Source organism: Cyprinodon tularosa, unplaced genomic scaffold (genome assembly GCF_016077235.1).
Source record: "Cyprinodon tularosa strain WSP-4 unplaced genomic scaffold, ASM1607723v1 ctg364, whole genome shotgun sequence".
Taxonomy (NCBI): Eukaryota; Metazoa; Chordata; class Actinopteri; order Cyprinodontiformes; family Cyprinodontidae; genus Cyprinodon; species Cyprinodon tularosa.
Window position 1 is genome coordinate 463,276 of NW_024039079.1, and position 18,795 is coordinate 482,070.

General features: G+C 35.9%; 1 protein-coding gene across 2 annotated transcripts; it reads right to left on the minus strand.

Moving 5' to 3' along the window:
• Positions 1–2,209: 2,209 nt before the first annotated feature.
• On the minus strand, positions 2,210–17,499 carry e2f5 (E2F transcription factor 5). 2 transcript variants are annotated; one of them, XM_038295979.1, is made up of 8 exons: positions 17,128–17,499; positions 11,297–11,406; positions 10,997–11,158; positions 10,382–10,490; positions 9,483–9,807; positions 5,075–5,257; positions 4,602–4,640; positions 2,210–3,185 (listed from the first exon to the last, which is right to left on the minus strand). In XM_038295979.1, exons 1-8 carry the CDS (start codon positions 17,254–17,256, stop codon positions 3,109–3,111), a joined length of 1,134 nt encoding a protein of 377 aa, XP_038151907.1. In that variant the 5' UTR covers positions 17,257–17,499; the 3' UTR covers positions 2,210–3,108. The 2 variants fall into 2 exon arrangements, with proteins under 2 accessions (XP_038151907.1, XP_038151908.1); XM_038295980.1 differs by having other exon boundaries at positions 2,213–3,185; positions 5,117–5,257; positions 17,128–17,285.
• Positions 17,500–18,795: the final 1,296 nt, after the last annotated feature.

The following is an 18,795-nucleotide window of genomic DNA, read 5'->3' on the forward strand; positions in this document are numbered from 1 at the left end:
TAGGTTAATATCAGTGTATTACTTTACTTCATAACCTTTGATGTCTTATGTTACAAAAGAACATCTTTATTGATAAAAGCAGTAAAATTTTCTCTTTAGAAAAGAATCAATGAAACAGAAATGAAGAAATAAATATTTTAATAATATTGGATTTTTAGGTTTGTTGTGATAAGAAGCCTCTGACTTTCTAACTTAAAATCCTTGCCTAAATGGATATTTGTGAAAATGTTTTTTTTCCCCCAATTTCTTTCTCTTTATGGTTTTGTAAAAGTATTTATCAACCTAGAAATAAAAATTAATCTTGTTTTAATAGTTTTAAAATGTAAAATAATAGCAGTACTTCTTTTAAAACATATGAAAACAACTGATGTTATCTATTAAACTAGGTGAGTATTTCAATGTGGAATTGAATTAAAACATGAATTAATACAATATATGCACATGCTTTGATCGTCTCATAGATTTGTATCAGAATTAATTTCCTTCACATTGAAAAAACAGGTTATTACAAATAAGAACAAATATGGACTTTTGAAAATAAAACCTCTTCTTCCTAGACACTAATGTTGAGCGGGCTTTTAAAGCAACCTTCAGAGCTCTTTTCATTTTATAGACTTACAAACTGGCTTAGATTTCACCCGTTTCCCTCCAAAATGAAGCCGGTAAAGTGGTGCCGACTGCCAGTACCTTTTGTACATCTGTCAAAGAAAGCATTCCTGGATCAGTGGGATCTTAAACACTGTCAGCTGTAGTGGAATGCTTGGTTCTTCTTCCTGTAAAAAAAGGGAGTATTTCTCTCCACTGTTGCCACAAGCATGCTTGGTAGGAGGGTTGCTGTAGAGGAAATGACAATGCAAGCGTCTGTCCTCTGTCTTTATATGCCGTTTTAGAAGAAGTGAATACTGAAAGTCGGTAAGTTCATGCAAGCTGCTGGGTTTGTTTAGATGAAAGTCTTTTTGATAAAGTATAGTTTGATCTAATTTAATTAAGTGCCTTGAGATTACATTTTGTGAATTTGTACCATATAAACAGATTTACCTGAGCTGAATTGTTTTAATTTTATAAGAAATATTTATATTTTCAGTTGATTATAACAAGCTAACTTTCTAAACAAAAAGCTAGAGCCAATATATAGATATATTTTTGATCAAAGCATATCTGTAATTCCTTTTCTCTTGAGACTAGATTGATAAACATCCAAGCTTTCATCCCTTTAACTGCACAGCTAGTGTTCCCGTCTTTGCTGAAACATTATTTAGTTTAAACTATTTATATAGACATCCCAGTGCTTATATAAAGTTATGAGGGACATATTTCTCCTGGCTTTCACTGAGTTTAACCCTCTGATCAGCTCAAACAGTTCAAAGTACACATAAGATAAAACTCTTGAACTTTAGACAAACAAAACGAAGCTGTGTTTTATAGGAGAGTTATATTCTAGTAATTTATTGCTCATTCTAATCATATCCAGAGTGAGCAAATGCACCAGATGTCCTTGATGGTGCACATATGTACTTCTGCTAATCAAACACACATGCCTTCTCTGACTCTGAATAAAGCTTGGGCACCTTTTTTTGGTTTGCTGTAAACACATTTCTCTTTGCTGTTTTTTTTCCTATCTTTCAGTCAACTGTGATGCTCAGTTCTGCAAAAGAAAATAGCAATACTCAAGACAGGTTTGACATCCCAAGGGATCTGTATCTCATACCAGCATACCCTGATTGTCATTTCCTGGAATGCTTTTAACATCTGAAGACAAGCTTTCTGCAAACATTCGCCTCGAGTTTTCTTCCCAGCGAACACAAACAGCTACACATCAGAAACCACTTCTAGGAACCTCTCAGGATTTGAGGGCAAATCTTGATGCACCGCTGCAAAAATTAGAGCAAAGGTTTGGGAGTAGCAGCATGTTGTCAAACAGTAGAGGAACAACTTTTAAACATTCACTGTGGAATTCACCACCCAGAACTTACACAATTACAAACAAACAAAAAACTAGAAAAAAAAAAAAGGTTAAAAGCATCTGGTTATCTGCTGTGATCTGTGATTTTACATTTAGACAAGGGTTTGTTTGATCATCAAATACCTTGGATATTTAAACAGATGCAGGCCATTAACTCCCAGATGATTAGATTAGCAGAAAAGGTGTTTTTCATGCCAGATTCCCACTTTTGATCAAATGATGCTTCAAGTTGTTTGTGCACTCGGATATGGAAAACACCTGTCTGAAGCAAATACATCTTAAAAGTTCAAATTAATTAAGCCAAAAGTGAAGTAAGGGAATATCCATTTTTCCAACTGTTTGGGAGCAAACCGACCCCTGACATCACCATACTGACTGCTTTTTTTGCCAGGGACAGAAAGATTGTAGTAGGGGAAAACCAGTTTAATAAAAAAAATAGAAAGTGCAAACAATACATTACTTAGTTTAAAGAAAACACAGAAATTACTCTTCAGGTTTTGACTCATCAATTTAGAAAGATGGCAAACTCAGTTATTTAAATAAAGACATTTAAACTAGTTTCAGCAAAAAAATATCAGAACAATTGAGCCTTATATAATTAAATTACGTATAAAATTAATTATTTTAATATGCAATTGTGATATGACCAAAAGGCAGTGTCTGTAACAAACAACAGAAAACATTCTGGCTTTTTTAATGATACAGCAAAACAAATAAGCCAACACCTTCATTCTCTGCATGCCACATTTTTAAGAAACAGAACTGTGACAGAAGTGGTCAATTTGACATATAAAAAAAGAGGGTACATTCTCAAAATATACTCAACCTTGGTTGAAACACAAAAAGTAAACTAAATCCGCTCTGAATGAATACAAATTATTGTAAAAAAATAAACTGCAAAAAAACCCAACATGCAGTTGCATAAAATAAATGCATTTAGGCAATTGTTCTATTGTCAGAAGTTCACTGTAGTGTGTTGGGTGTACAGTTGGACAGTAAAGATGACCAGATATGTTTTTTAAAGGCAATAATGGCACACGAAGTAGCAGCTGTGCAATACTAACAAAACAGGAAATAATTCTTGGAGGTGTTTTTTATAAAGAGGGCAACAGAGTGTAGACAGGATGCTGAGAAACCATCAGAGATCAGTAATTGAGGATCTGCATATCAAACAGGTCACACACTCCTGCACCGTCATCCAGATTGAAGCTGTAGTCTATACCTGTATTTGTGGGAAAAAACACAAAACAAGGAATAAGAGACAATCTCAGTAAATTACAAACACACACATACCACATTTTTAAACAACAGGGGTGGAAATCTAATGACGTTTTCATTCCTGCACTGCAGATCTGCAATTTTCAAAATATCTTTCAGAGCTGTTTCCACACACTAAAACATGCCATCAACAGTAATGCTCACTAGATTTCTACCAAACATTTTCCAGCTCCTATTAGGTATAAATGCAGTTTATTCATTAAAGTCAAGTTTAAAAGTTGCTGAGAAGGTGAAAATAAGGGCCCTAGAACAAGTATCTGCTTGTTTGGCTACTGGATCAGCTCAGATGCATGTGGTACTGATAACAGCGCAATCAGTAATAAGGGTCATCCATCATTTCTGACAAATTCTCCCTACACATGCAGTCTGTTAAAGTTCCAGTTGTGAAAATGCATCCGTGGCAAAGAGCTTCTTTCTTTTAAGTGAAATACAGGCACGGATAAAACTAACTGTACAATTTAAAGCATTAAAAAATAGTTGTCAGTTTCTAAACATACAAGTTAATGAAAGCACAAAGTCCAAGATCAATGTCGGCAAAATATGCAGTCTTTGACTAAGAAGGTGCATCGTTCCTTTTAAAACGTGACTGCATGTGGAAAATTCCAGATTAATGCCATCTGTGTTGATAATCGGAGAGAATCTATTAAAAATGGACAAACCCTGTATGATCATTATGTCCAAAATTAAGGGCCTTTAAAAGAAAAAAAAAATACGGACACATACATTTTTCCCCCCGTTAAGGACGCTAAAGTAGAAGCATAAAATAAAGAGCTAATTAAAGGAAAGAAGCTGCGACAGTAAAGACTTTATGAACATCAAGGACGACAAAGAGGATTTGGAAAGCCATTTCATTTGCTACCATTTTTCCACAGCTGTCGAAGTACAAAGTCACCATAGTCAACTATTTGTACATTTTAAAGCACTTAATGTTTACCTCTACTGAAACATTATGGAGAAGGAAGTTTCATTCCTAAAAAGGACAAGGCACTGATTTAAAGACTATGGTATCTCTAAGCCATTTCCCAGTATTAGCTTGAAAAGCTGAATCCTGATTTTTTTTTTCCTTCTCTGTGAGCAATAACTGTAAATATATATATAGAAATGAATGGCTAAAGTTCAACAAGCTGCAAATACAACAGAGTCAGGGAATAACATGTTTAGCAGGTGTGGATGGACACCTTTAATGATCCAGGGTGTAATTATTGTGAGCCAACAGGCTATTTATCCTGACCACAACACTTATGTCATTACACTTGTAAATGCAGAGATCCAACTCATCTGCACTGAGCATTGTCCATCAACCTTGTTAAAGCTCATCTTTAATTTAAGAATTTTATGAGGCAGGTGTACTGATCCTCACCATTAGCAGACATTAGGTCATCAATAAGGTCAACAGCTCCTATGAGAGAATTAAGAAAATGGGTTTAAATTAAACACCAATTCATTTAAATTCAACACACTCAATAAAACAGGTTATATAGCTGATTATCAAGTCTCCAAGCAGTTCGTAACTCCAATAGGGGGCTGCTTTTCATTTAGCACAAGAACATGCAAGCAGCAGGCCCAATGGACAACAATCGTCCCAAACTAACATTTTGCCATTTATTTGCAGCATTGAAGCTGCTGAACAAATGGAGAGACTACCGGTACATGAAAACAAAGAACTATTCTTTATATGAGCAGTTTGTGGGTGAAATGTAACCAAATAACACTAGAAATTGGAGATGCTTTCTTACTATTTTAAAGGGTTCAACTTGGAGGGTGTAAAAATGACAGATTATGAGTGTAAACAGTTTAAGAAAGTTATTGAAAAAAAAAAAACCATCAAACTACCTTTAATATTTATTAGAGGAGTTCCCATATTATGAGCCTCACCATCTCTGTTGTTTCTCATGCTGCCGCCAGTGCTTAATCTTAGCAGGTGGCCAATATCCAGATCAGCCTGGTACTCTGGGTCCTCCACGTCTATTTGCTGCTGATCCAACACTACTGCTGCCACTGATTCACTCTGACACTCTGCAGAAAGTATGAGATATGAAGCAGAGATACTGTGAAAATGTCTCTTCTTTATGCTCTTAAAACTATTTTCTCTCTTTCATGTCCATCTGAAAAATCAATCTTCAACTAGTTTGCTAGTTAAGTTGAACAACGTCAACCACCAGCATTTAAAAAGAGCATAGTCTCCAACAATTGACATTTAGTCATGGTTTCCAGCACAATCTTGTGTAACCACAAGAGAGAATTACCAAAAACCTTTTCCGTTTCTACCAATTCCTCTTATTCCAGTAAATAAAAAAAATAAAAAAGTCTGCGTCAGTTTCACTTTAACAATCCGATCAGTTAATTGCAAAACTGTTGCATCAATCAACCCGTTAGTCATTGTAGAAATTGCCTACATTGTGAAAGCAAATTTGCATGACAGGAAGTGGGAAAATAATGCAATGAATCCTCTTAAATCTGGCTGCAACAGAATAGTTGATTCAGTTGTTATAAGTTTGTAATTAATAATCAATGTTACGTGTATTTGATGCTAAATGAGAGCATTAAGCACTAACTGCCAAGAAAAAAAAAAAAAAAAGATTTGAGCCTTTATAGGTAATTTCTTGTAGTAATGCTGAGTGTTGCTTAAGACAACATTATTATCATGCACATTTGTAATAGTTCCATCAGATATATAGGCCTTGCTATGGATCAGTCCAAGCAGAAATCTAGCCTCTGATACAGTGGGTAAAATAAGTATTGAACATACCACTGTTTTTCTCAGTAAATGTATTTCTTGATGTGCTATTGACATGACATTTTCACCACATTTCGGTAACAATGCAGTCCACAGATACGGAAAAAAAAAAAAAAAAAATCAAACCATAGATGCCAAGAAAGCGAGTTATGTGTAACAATGTGAAATGACACAGGGCAATGTTTTGAACACACTTACTGAAATTTATTTCATGCTTTGTACAAAAACATTTGTTGGCAATGACATCTTTAAAATGCCTCATGTATGGACAAATTAGTCACATGCATTGCTCAGGTGTGATTTTGACCCATTTTCCCGCACAATCTTGAAGGTTTCATAGGCCTCTTCTTTAAACTCTGATCTTTAATTCTTCCCATAGATTTTCTATTGGATTCAAGTCAGGTGATTGGCTGGGCCATTCTAGCAGCCTTCTCTCTGTGAAACCAATTGAGAGTTCCCTTGGCTGTGTGTTTGGGGCCATTGTCTTATTGAAATGTCAACCCAAGTACCATCTTCATCATCCTGGTAAATGGCAGATTTTCATCAAGAATGTCTCTGTACATTCTTCCATTCATACTTCAATTATTTGAAGTTTGCAAGTACCATATGCTGAAAACCCACCACACGCGATGATGCTCCCGTCCCCAAACTGCATTGTTATGGGGTTTTTGGGGGTGATGTGCAGTGTCATTTGACCTCCTAACATGATGTTTATTATGGCGTACAACGAGTTCAATTTTGTTCTTATCTAACCAGACTATATTCTCCCAGTATTTCATAGGCTTGTCTAAATGTTATGCAGCAAAACTTAAAACAAGCTTTTTCTTCAGGAAGGGAATCTTGCGTGATGAGCGTGCATACAGGCCATGGCAGTTCAGTGTATACACATTTTCTTTGAAACAATTGTACCTGCCAATTCCAGGTCTTTCTGAAGCTTTCCACAAGTGGTTTTTGGCTCTTGGACAACTCTTTACTCCTTTGTTAGAAATCTTTTAAGGAGCAAATGGATGTTATCAGTTTATGGTGAAAGGATGCCATTTTTACTTCCAGATTATTGTGTTCACTGGAACATTCAAAAGTCACTATGATTTGCAACAATAAGGTTGTGAAGGTCTTGAGAAAGCTCTTTACTTTTACCCATCATGAGATGTTTCTTGTGTGATACCAGAGACACCTTTTTATAGGCCATCATTTGGGAATGAACCAGCTGATATTAATATGCACTGACAAGGGGCAGAATGGCTTTCTAAATACTGAGAGTTTTCAACTGTCACGGCTTTCCATGCCTTTTTGCACATCTCGTTCTTCCCTTGTTCAATACTTTTTCCCTAAGACATTCCACAATATTACACATAACTTAATTTCTGGATGTCTGTGGTTTAATTTCTTTGTATGTGTGGACTGTATGGATTGTTACGGACATCTGGTGAAAATTTCATGTCAATAGCGCCTCTAGAAATGTATTTACTGTGACAATTTGCAGCGTTTTCAATACTTATTTTACCCACTGTATATAGGCAACATTCGGCACAGTCACCATTGTTGCCATCAACTATCTGATTAAAGTTAAAGGAATCTGCAGTAAGGGAAATCTCTAGAAAGACCTCAGTAGAGATCTGTTTTATGGTCCGAACTATACATCATTTTTAACATAGAGATCACTTTCATTTCTATTTTAAAATACAGCAACATGCATCATTTTTCCTGTTCTGGCAGGTGAAAATAAAATCCCCAACATGTGATATTCCTGTGAGAAAAGCTCCATTCAGATCAGATTTCGAGGTAAGTGCAAGAAACTCCAACCTTTGTGATTCAGTTTGATCATCCACATCATTAACATGCTTTAAAAACCAAACAGGCATAAGAGGTATAAGTCAGCAGCCCATCCCTAGTGCTGCTAAGCTAAGTTTATCACTAGACAAATAAAAACGTAATGTATTTTGACTCTCTAAATCTCTATGTCTCTCGCAGAACGACCTTCGAGTTCAAAAGCTCAGGTCATCCATTGAGGAAATGGTCCGAATCTTCTTTGCAAAGTAGCTGAAACTTTGACCGGTGGATGAAGTGTGTTGGCAAACAATTCAAGACTTAACCCAGTTTTAATTTGATTTGTTTAAGGTAACTAATCAGCAGGAGGTGCATTTCTATCTCAGTCTAACATTTTTCTGTAGTATTTCCCTACATTTAGCATGAACAGTCCTCCATTCGCTCTTACCAAATCTAATGAACAACCAAATCATCTTAACAGAACAATGCTGCCACTACCATGTTTCACCATTGGTTTGGTTCTTTCAGTGTTATTTTTCAAACAAATATATAATTATGCCTTGATTCAGTTTTGGTTCAAACCTCATTGTGGTATATGATGTGCAGAAAACTGCAAATTTGACCTCTAATGGCTTCCTAATCACCACTTTTCTGCATCAAGGCAACATTTATGAACTGTCTCACCACTGCACCTCTGCAGCTCCTCCAGAGTAACCATGGGCCTCTGATTAACGGTCTCCTTATCTGGCCTTTTTTAATGTTGGTGGATTGGGAGGTTATGACAGGTTTTCTACTTGTATCATACCATTCAAATGTTCAGATCTATTTATATATTACTGATTTCCAAATTTAAAAAGAAACCTTTTCAATCAGCTTATCCTCTTGTTAATGTCTCAATAATGTTATCCCTAGCTTCGGATTCCATTCTGCCGTTTTTTTCATAAATGTTTTCACACAGAACATCTGGATGTATGCTGATATTAAATTATACACAGTAGAGCTGGGCGATATGGCGATATATATCGTGAGGACGAGAGAAACATGTCTATCGTGACCTTTCTCCTCTATTTTTTCTATCGTGATAAACTTTTTTATTATTATTATTACTGCTAATATACATTTTAATATAATTTGTTAATATAACATTTTGCGTTTTTGCTATGCAAACTCTAAGTATATATAACGAAAAAAAAAGAGAATAAAAAGATAATGTGTAGAGAACGTGGTTTTGCGACACTACACCGCTTTACGTCACCCAGATGATGATGGGTAAAAAATAGGCGATGAAAGATTTTTTTCAACCCTGTCCATCTGACGGACTATGAAAACATAAAATGCAACATCAGTTGTGGTATATCGTGATATATATCGTTATCGTGATATAAAATAATCCATATCGTGATATAGTTTTTTTTCCATATCGCCCAGCCCTAATACACAGGTGGACTACATTTTCTAAGTGATGGACTGTGAGTTAATTTACTATATCAAGCTTTGTCCAAGCGTATAAGGGAAAAGGCAGCTAAAAACAAATGCTTCCATCGTGAACAATTTTCATTTCCCTGCCAGAGGTAGATCACAGAGAAAAAGAGGGTTAAATAATAATAAACCCCTGTTTTATATCAAATCCTTTCAAGCAATCTCCAAAGCTTGCACACAGCATGTAGCTCAGAGTCCAAACAATGCTATTACTTTTGCTTAAGTGAATAAAACCCAAAATAAATATTAAATAATCACCCATCTGCACATCACCCGTGGCGGAGGATGAAGTTAGCTCTTTATCGTTGTCTGGCAGCGCCATCTGCTGGTCTGAGGAGATAGAATCCTGGCTGCAGCAGGAGGACGAGGTGTTGGATGTAGTTGCAGCACCGTTTAGGAGGGGGTACTTCTGCAGGCTGACAGGCGCACTGGGAGGAGTTGGCATCAGACATATACCATCAGTGGGTGGTATAGGAAAGACCACAGGCATGCTGGAGTTGGAATCCCTGTTGATGAGCATCACTTGGATGGGAGCTGAGTGGCTGCGCATGTTCACTTGGTATTTCTTTTGGCCACTTTGAACCTGTAAAATAATGAATCCATACAATCTTATAACATCACATATACACGTGTGTGTGTGTATATGTGAGATAGATATATATACACACAGGACAAAACACCATTCATGCACACACTCACACCTGAGGAGAATTTAGAGAAGCCAATTAACCTAACTCATGTTTTTGGAATGTTGGAGGAGGCCGGAGTACCTGGAGAGAACCCATGCATGCTTAGGGAGAACATGCAAACCCTGTGCGAAAAGACCTGGTATCAACGCTGGGAATTGAACCCAGAACCTTCTTGCTGCAAGGCAAGACTGTGTGTGTGGGTGTATAAATATATATATATATATATATATATATACACATACACACACACACACAAAGAAACAGACTATTCAATGACTTTCGCAATTAAAGTTTGTAGCTAATCCCCTTGCAGTTTGTAGTTACATCTAACAGCTTTCAATGAAAGGTCTACCTCAGCATCACAGAAAACTAGAATAAACTTCATAAATAATAGACATTTAGTAAATGTTACTTTAAGTCCAGAGTACAAAAAATGTAATTCAAACTGAAAATGATGGATCAAACTACCATCTCAGGAAGAGGCACCTCCAGCTGGGTTCCAGAAGGAGCAACAACAGCCAGAAGGGTGTCTCCACTAAAAGAATCACAAATGTCTTCATGCGTCACAAATCTGTATGTAAGAGGTGTTAAGGAAACAGGAATAAATTCAACAGAAGATGGAGACAATAAACCGGAAAAAGAAGGCTGTAGGCTTTGTGCAATTCAGGATTAGCCTGGCTGCTGTTTCAGTGAGTGACAATAGTGATTGCATTAATAATCCTCTTTTTATACCCGTTCTCTGTTCAATAGGCAAACAATGCTCAGAGGTTTCGGCAAGGTTTTCTTTCATCCCAGATGAAGAAACTCAGCCACGGAATAATTCAAAGATAAATCTGCAAAACTAGGGAAACTTTTTTTGGAAATTAATTATATGAAAAGCCGCTTTCTCAACTGTAAACATTTGATTAAAAAAAAGTAAGGGTTTTCTTTTAATCCTCTTAGAAAATAGAAATGTCAAGGTGACAAATTAACATGTCTCAACAGCAAAAGGCAAGAAAAAGGATGAGCAAAAACAGTTTCATTTTTTAAATTAAGAGGTAAAAAAAGGAAAATGAAATTAATGGGAAAAAAACTAAAGGATATGCATGGATGTCTGGATCATGGTTGAGTTGTTCGATGTTCTCCTCCACCCAGGCCTTCTGGTCATCCAGCTCCTTCTCTTGAACCTCGAGCTCAGAGATTTGGGCTTTTAAAACTCTAATCTGCTCCAACACCTCCTCACTTTGGCTCCCTCTGTTCTTACCCCTAATTATTGGGGGGGTCAGACAATGTAGAGCAACTGTTTGTTAATAGGAATTTAAAAATCCAACAGCATCTAACACATAGTTACATTTCTAAGGTTGCTCTTTTATACATATAGACATAAAAATATTTTTTTCATACTTCCACTGGATGATGTTCTTGTTTTTCTTTTCAATTAGCCCAACACCTTCCAGGACGTTGGTGATGTCATAAATCCTCCTCTTCTGCTTCACTGCCAAGCTGTGTGCAGCCTGTTGATTCAAACACGTCACCATAAATCAGCCACAGCTAGCTGTCTCAAGCAAGAAGTTATCTGCTACACATAAACAATATACTAAAGTATTGAAACCTATGCAGGTGAAGGTGATTTTCAGTCATCAACGTCATAGTCAGTCCAAAAAAAAAAAAAAGTAAAAACAAAAACAAAAGAACACTGGACTTTGTTTCCAAGTGTGAAGACATTTCGCTTCCCATCCAGGAAGCTTTTTCAATTCAAAATGGCAGAAATAGCGTAGAGTCATAAAAAGCCTTGAACTCAAAAATTCTGACATTGTGACATTTTGAATTGGGAAACAAAACGTCTTCACACTTGGAAACAAAGCCCAGATTTTTTTTTTGTTTGTTTTTTTTTCTAACTTTTTTGGAAAGTATTGAACCCCCCCCCCCCCCCCCCCCCCCCCCAAAAAAAAAAATGATAATGCAACTTAAGAAGCATAATTTAAACATAAAAAACATGATATTTTTTTTTTGTAGGACAGATAGAAAGCATCTACTTGCAATGTAAACATTAACCAGGTTTGACAGAAAAAGAGGGAAAATTACTGACAGACAAAAACCAGAAAAAAAAAAAAAAAAAAAAAAAGAACAATAAACTGTCCCAGGTGACAAGTGAGGCTTATGCCAATAGTAAAACTAAAGTTTGACCCAGTAACCTAACATTTCTATTTAAAGCCACAATGCATAATACACACCTTAAAAGGATGCAGTTTAGAATCACAGGGAGGCTAAACCCAGAGGTGGGTAGAATACCCAAAATTTGTTCTCAAGCGTAACACCACTTCATCATTGGTTTAATGTAGTAATATTGAACAGCAGTCATTTAAGAAATTACTCAAGTGCGAATAAAAAAGGACCTGGTAAAAACAAGAATACTCAAGTACTGAATAACTCATAACATCTGATATTAAAAATTACAAATATAATCTAAAAAAATAACTAAATTTCAAGGTGAAAAAAAAGCCCACACTTTTCCAAACAATATTTATTTTGGTGTTACTTGTCAATATATACTAGCTTGATGTGAACATTTCTTTTCAAGCAAGCTGGTGTACAAAAAAAATGACTCATTGTGACAAAGATTATCTGCACGTCTTTGTCTGGAGAAGAAAAAGAAAAAAAGCAAGCTTGTGAATTTATGGATGGAGTAACCAAACAAGTAAAAATATTAAAACTGATCCTAAAACTTTTTTTTCAGTCAAAAACTTACTTGAATAACTAGAACTGAGTAAATTTAACTAGACAACCTCTGACTATAAATACACACATATATATACATATACATATATACACATATATATATATATATATATATATATATTAGTGCTGTCAAAATTATCGCGTTATTATCGCGTTAACGCGAGGCCATTTTAACGGCGATAATTTTTTTAACGTGAGATTAACGCTATGTGGTTTTATGGTACAATTTTCCAAGTACATCCCGCTGCAGCCTGCGGGAAGGCGGGGCTACTTTCCCCCAGTGTATGCATTTCTCATAGGCTTCAAGAGCGGAGCTCCTCAAGGAAAAAAGACGCTCATACACTGGGTGACGCTAGTGCCTTTTCTTTAAGCCCCACCACCAACAAACAAGTTGAGTGTCTGGTAACTAGTAGCAACCTGAAATACGCTGAGAAAACAGACTACTGAGGTCAAATGGAATCTGCTACGGCACGCTTGCTGTCACAGGTCGGTATCGTGTGTGTGTGTGGGTGGGTGTGTCTGTGTGTGGGTGGGTGGGTGTGTGTGTGTTCTCCTTTTTGTTAAGAGTCTGAAAAGTAACTTTCATAGACTACCTCCATCTAGTGATGTCCGTCTATTGATTTTGATGTATTGATTGAAAATTGTTCATTATTATCTTGGTTAATTAACATCTAATGTTAACTGTACTACATTTTATAGCAGTAGGGTAAAATGCTTGTCTTTGTTCAAAAGACTGTATTAACTGTAAAGACTGTCTTTTACATCAGCCTGTTTTCAGGGCCTTTTTTTTGGCTACATATTTGTTATTTTTTGCTACATGCCATCTTCTTGCCATATGTTTCTATGGCATAAATCAGTATCTGTGACCTGTTCTCATTTAAAAAAAAGAACATTGGCACAAACCTAGCCTGTATGTATTTTTTGTATGTCATCGAGAGTATTTAAATGATTTTCAATCAGAAAAAAAATGTGCGATTAAAATGCGATTAATCGCGAGTTAACTCAGGCATTGATGCGATTAATCGCGATTAAAAAAATTTAATCGATTGACAGCACTAATATATATATATATATATGTGTATACATATACATATATACACACATATATATATATATATATATATATATACACACACACACACACACACATACATACATACATACACACACACGTGTTTTGGGGGAAATTAAAATAGGAAAAATTATTGAAGAAAAAACCCATAGGATTAGTGATTAAGCCTTTTCTTTTTCAAAACAAATTCAGACCAACTTAAATGAAACACTTTTACTTTTTAATTTCAATACTTTAGTTCAGAGAGTTAAAAACATATCACAAAGAGTGATACTGTTCTAACATTTTTCTAACTGTTCAGGTTGATGATTACGGCTTCAGTTGATTAAAAAACTAAAACACACAGGTATACATAAAAGGATGTCAGTGCACTCGCTAATATAGCCACCCATCAATCATGGGCTCCTTTTGTCTGAATTTCTGCATAAATGTGGTGTGACATGGAGGCAATCAGCCCAGAAATCTGTTTTGGTTTTAGGAAAGCCCAGGTAGATTTTTTTATTTTTAGTGTGGCATTTTACATCCACTATGCAGGACAGTTTTCTGGAATAACACGTTTATACGGTCATTAAATCAAGTATTTGTGCTCTTGGCGATGTGGGTGAGTTCTTCAGGAAAAGGACGCTTTCGATAAAGCTTCTCATTGAGAGCAGGATGTAGTTTTAGAGATTTCTTGGTATAAAACTAGCTGGACTGAGGAAGACAGTCCTTTTTCATCCTCCTTGGATCAGGTAAGACAAATCTGATGCTATTGCTGCTTCAAAAATGACTTAACATACGGAATAGAAAAGTTAATGTCTTTGTATGATGGTGGCACACATATTCATTAAATACTTTTCACCTTTTCTACAACATGATTTTTTTCCTACTACGTCAGCTACGTTTGCAATAATGTTAATTTGTGGTTCATTGTCCTAGTAGAGGGTTTCAGTCATTGTGTAATGGACATCTGTCCAGACAGCATTTTATTATATGATAATAAAAGCCCCACTATGTCATTAAAGCATTGTTTCGTTAAATAGAGCATATTCAATTTGATGTATTTTTCTGAGAAATTCAATTTTGGGTTTTTATTAGCAATACGCCATACTTAAAATAAACAAATGCTGAAAATATATCTCATGTTTAATACAGAGAGGTGGGTAGTAGCAATATATAATTGCTAATGTTGTAACTTTAACAGTAAACATGAATATTTTTTGACCAAAAATGCATCACAAATGACCGTGTCTGGTGAGAATTCTATGTGCTGAACCTATTCAGAAATTTGCCGACCCAGTGAACAGTAAAATATGGGTACTATAGTATTTTTCATACCTCAATGTGTGCCTAGAGTAGGTATAGGTTTCAAATATTTCAGTTAGGTTATTTAACTTTATAATAAGTTATTCCAAGCATTTAAACCTTATCACAAGTTAAAAAAATATTAAGAGTTAAATCTCATTCAGAAATTAAAATTATTACCAAATACCTTCAAATAAACTTTTTACTTTTTAATTCTGCTTGGGCAAATACGTAACATATCATTAAGTAGATGAAATATAAAAGCAGGTTTTAGCCACTGTACTCCACTTTTGTAATGAATGCCAACAAATTTTTTAGAAGTGATTTCCTTTTATAGATCAACATTAAACTATTTTCTACCTGTAAAAGCCACCTCAATCATTTTGCTTCTTTAGAAAAAAAAAGCCAACAACACAGAAAATGTATATAAGGGTGGCCAGGCAATAATAATGTACACTGGGGGGGGGGTCGAAAGTAGATAGGCACCAGAACCTCAGGGTCAAGCCTAAGATGAGAATAACTATACTTTCCTATAGCCTTTGCTAACAAATAGACACATATATTTAAACATCCGTGCTTTCTAGACAAAAGGTACAGTGGATAAAATACTTTCAGGTTTGAGTTCTGGGGCAAACATCTTTTCCATTGCCATTACTTACCTATTTTGATTGATAATCATTCTGCTTAAAATTGATATTTACAAGTACTAATATCTACATAAATTGAGTATGTCAATGTCAAATTTATTTATACAGCACTTTAAAAACAGGTATAAAACTGCACCAAAGTGCTTTACAGGAAAGACTACAACACCAATGAACAAAACAAAATGTGAAACACTGCTTCAATTAAAAGCCAAAGAATAAAAAGAAGTTTTAAGAAGCGATTTAAAATGATCCAGGCTGTGGGCAGATTTAATTTGAAGAGGTAAATGGTTCCACAGAATTGGAGCAACAACAGAGAAGGCCCGATCTCCTTTCCTCCTAAGTCCAGTCCAACTAACTGTCAGTAATAGTTGATTATTTGAACGTAGAATTAGGATTTAATTTTTGCTAAAATCCGCAAGTGATAAAACCTTGACCTAACAACAGAGCTCACTTGTTTATCTAGCTTTAAACAGCTGTGAAAAGTAAAACCAAGATTAGCAGAGATCTGACAAAACCGAGCTAAAGAACCAAGAAACAGATCTGGATTTGTAGTATAAAGATTCTGACCCAATAATATAACTTGAGTTTTACTTTGATCAAGGTGAAGAAAGCTTTGTTCCATCCAAGATTTGACTTCATTATATAATAAGTTGTTATTAAAATAGCTATTCATCTATGATTTCATTGAAAGAAAAAGAGCATGAATTTTGTACTTATCTTTAATGTTAGTATATTGAAGTGTATAATTAAGCACAGTGTTTTTGTTGTCAAGAAATTGTGAATACATGAAAAAACGTAAGTAATATATGAAGAATTAAAATCAATATTCCACTTGAGTGTAATTGCTGCTGCCACCATCTGTAGGGTAGGGGTGGCCAACGATTGGCTAAGGGTGGCCATGGCCACCCCTGACCCCCATCTAGCTCCACCCCTGTGTGGCATAACAAAATCAATCTGTGCCATGTATTATATTCTGCTATGCATCAATCCTAACTTCACAAGATTCTTACTACACCTAAAGTCACAACACTAATGCACACAGCAACCCTTAGGTCTCATATTTTGTTGTAAAAAAAAAAAAAGTGATTGTGTTTGATTACACTTTGTAACAGAATTATTATTATTTTTTTTTTGTATAATTCTAGTTTTAATATTTTGCTTTTATATGAGCTAAACCAGGCTTGTCCAAAGTCTGTCCTGCATGTTTCAGAGGTCTCCCTGCTCCAGCGCAGCTGATTTTCATTAATAGCTGATTAGCAGAATCAAGGCAGGTAATCCTCTAAACCTGCGGCCTTTGAGGACAGCCTTCAGACATGCCTGATCTAAACCCAGTGAATACATCATTACACCTTTAGGATTGTCACTGACAGCCCTTTGTTAAAACTAGCAGCAAGAACTGGATAGCATAGCACCTACCAGGGTTTCTACAAGAAAACACAAAAAAATTAAAAATAAATTTAAAACGGGAAACGGTATCTCACAGTTTCACTGACCACTTTTAAGTCAAGAACGCCATCCTTAGCTTCTTGAAGTAGACTGACAAACTTCATCGTGAGTAGCCCCAAACTTTTTTCACGGCGACTAGAAGTCGAGCGTTCAGTCACAGACTTTTCCAAATCCATCTTCTTTTTACAGAAAAATAGGGAATCGCTTCTCTATGGGAAAACTATTTGAGTTTAACTGCAGATAACGGACATTCTCTCAGTTAACACCTGCTACCTAAACAGGACCCCGGTGAAAACTCGGGCTGGGGTCTTTTTAAATGAACGCACGTTACGTTAGGTTATGGTTGCCACGGCAACTCCTGCACGCCTCCTCTTGACCCCGCCCCTATGAATGGAGACGTTAACAAAAACGTATATGTTTTTAAATTAACAAGTAGCCTATTAACTTTTATAAAGTTACGAATGGCTGAAAGCTAACATTTTAAATGAAGGAATTGAAAGATGTTTCAGTATCACTTTAAGATGTCAGTTTTCCTCTACTTGGATTCCATCTAGCTTTGTTAAAAAAAAAAAAAAAAAGCTTTGTAAGATAACTTTTTGCTTAGACATGATTGTGATTAACTGAATATAATGTAAACTGAATCAGATTGCATGTAGATCAGATCATGACTAAATGGGAAAATTGTTGAAACTAACAGGGTTAATTTAAAGGGAATTAATTTATCTAGGACAATTGTAATTATAGTTGTAATCTTTTCTCCTATTCTGAAGAATATTTTAGTTAGATCTCCAACGTTATGCTTTTTTCTGCTTTTCCTCATAGGAGCTTCGCCTCATCTGTTCCTGCTTGGCTGTGAAACCACCCTGGAGAGAAATATCAGCTGTGTTGCTGCCATCGACAGCTTTATTTATAGATGTTCGAGATGGGCCTGTTTTTCAGTGTAGTCCTGTTTCTCTGACTGTGACTGGCTGGATGCGCTCTATAGATCCTCCGACATGGAAGCTGGCTCAGAGCTCGTCTGCCTGGCAGTGTGTTCCCTTTACAGTTGCTTTTTGGATCTCTGCCTTTCTGATCTCTGCTTCTGTCTCCTTGAACCTCAGCAGATGGCCGCTCACACTGAGCCTGGTTCTGCTGGACATTTCTTCCTGTTAAAAGGGGTTTTCCTCTCCATTGTCACCTACAAGCATGCTTAGTGTGAGGGATTGCATTCGAGTCAATGAGTCGATGCAATCAACTGGTTTTCCTTAAATAGAAAACTTTGAATCAATTTGACTGTATGATCTGGTGAACTGTAAAGGGCCTTGAGATGATGTGTGTTGTGAATTGCTGCTATAGAAATAAACTGAACTGAATTAATACATTAGTAAGTTCTAAAACATTTGCCACAGATTGACACCTTTTCAAAGTTTGCCCCAGGGGGACCACACCTGACGCATGATGCCTTACATTATAGTGCAGACTGTGGTAATTGTGGTCATTTTTACATCAAGCAAGTGTTTAAGCATATATACCAAAACATAATTTTTTTTTTCATAGGAAAATGGCACTTTCCCCAGGTGTGTAATAATAGGGCTATCTATCAATTCTGAACAGTATTTCGGATTTTTGTTGGACTTAAATGATTTCAGGTGAGTCTTGACCAACATGCATTCTACAAAATTGGACACATGAATCCGAACTGTCATCCTGTAAAATGCCTTCAAATACATTAGTAG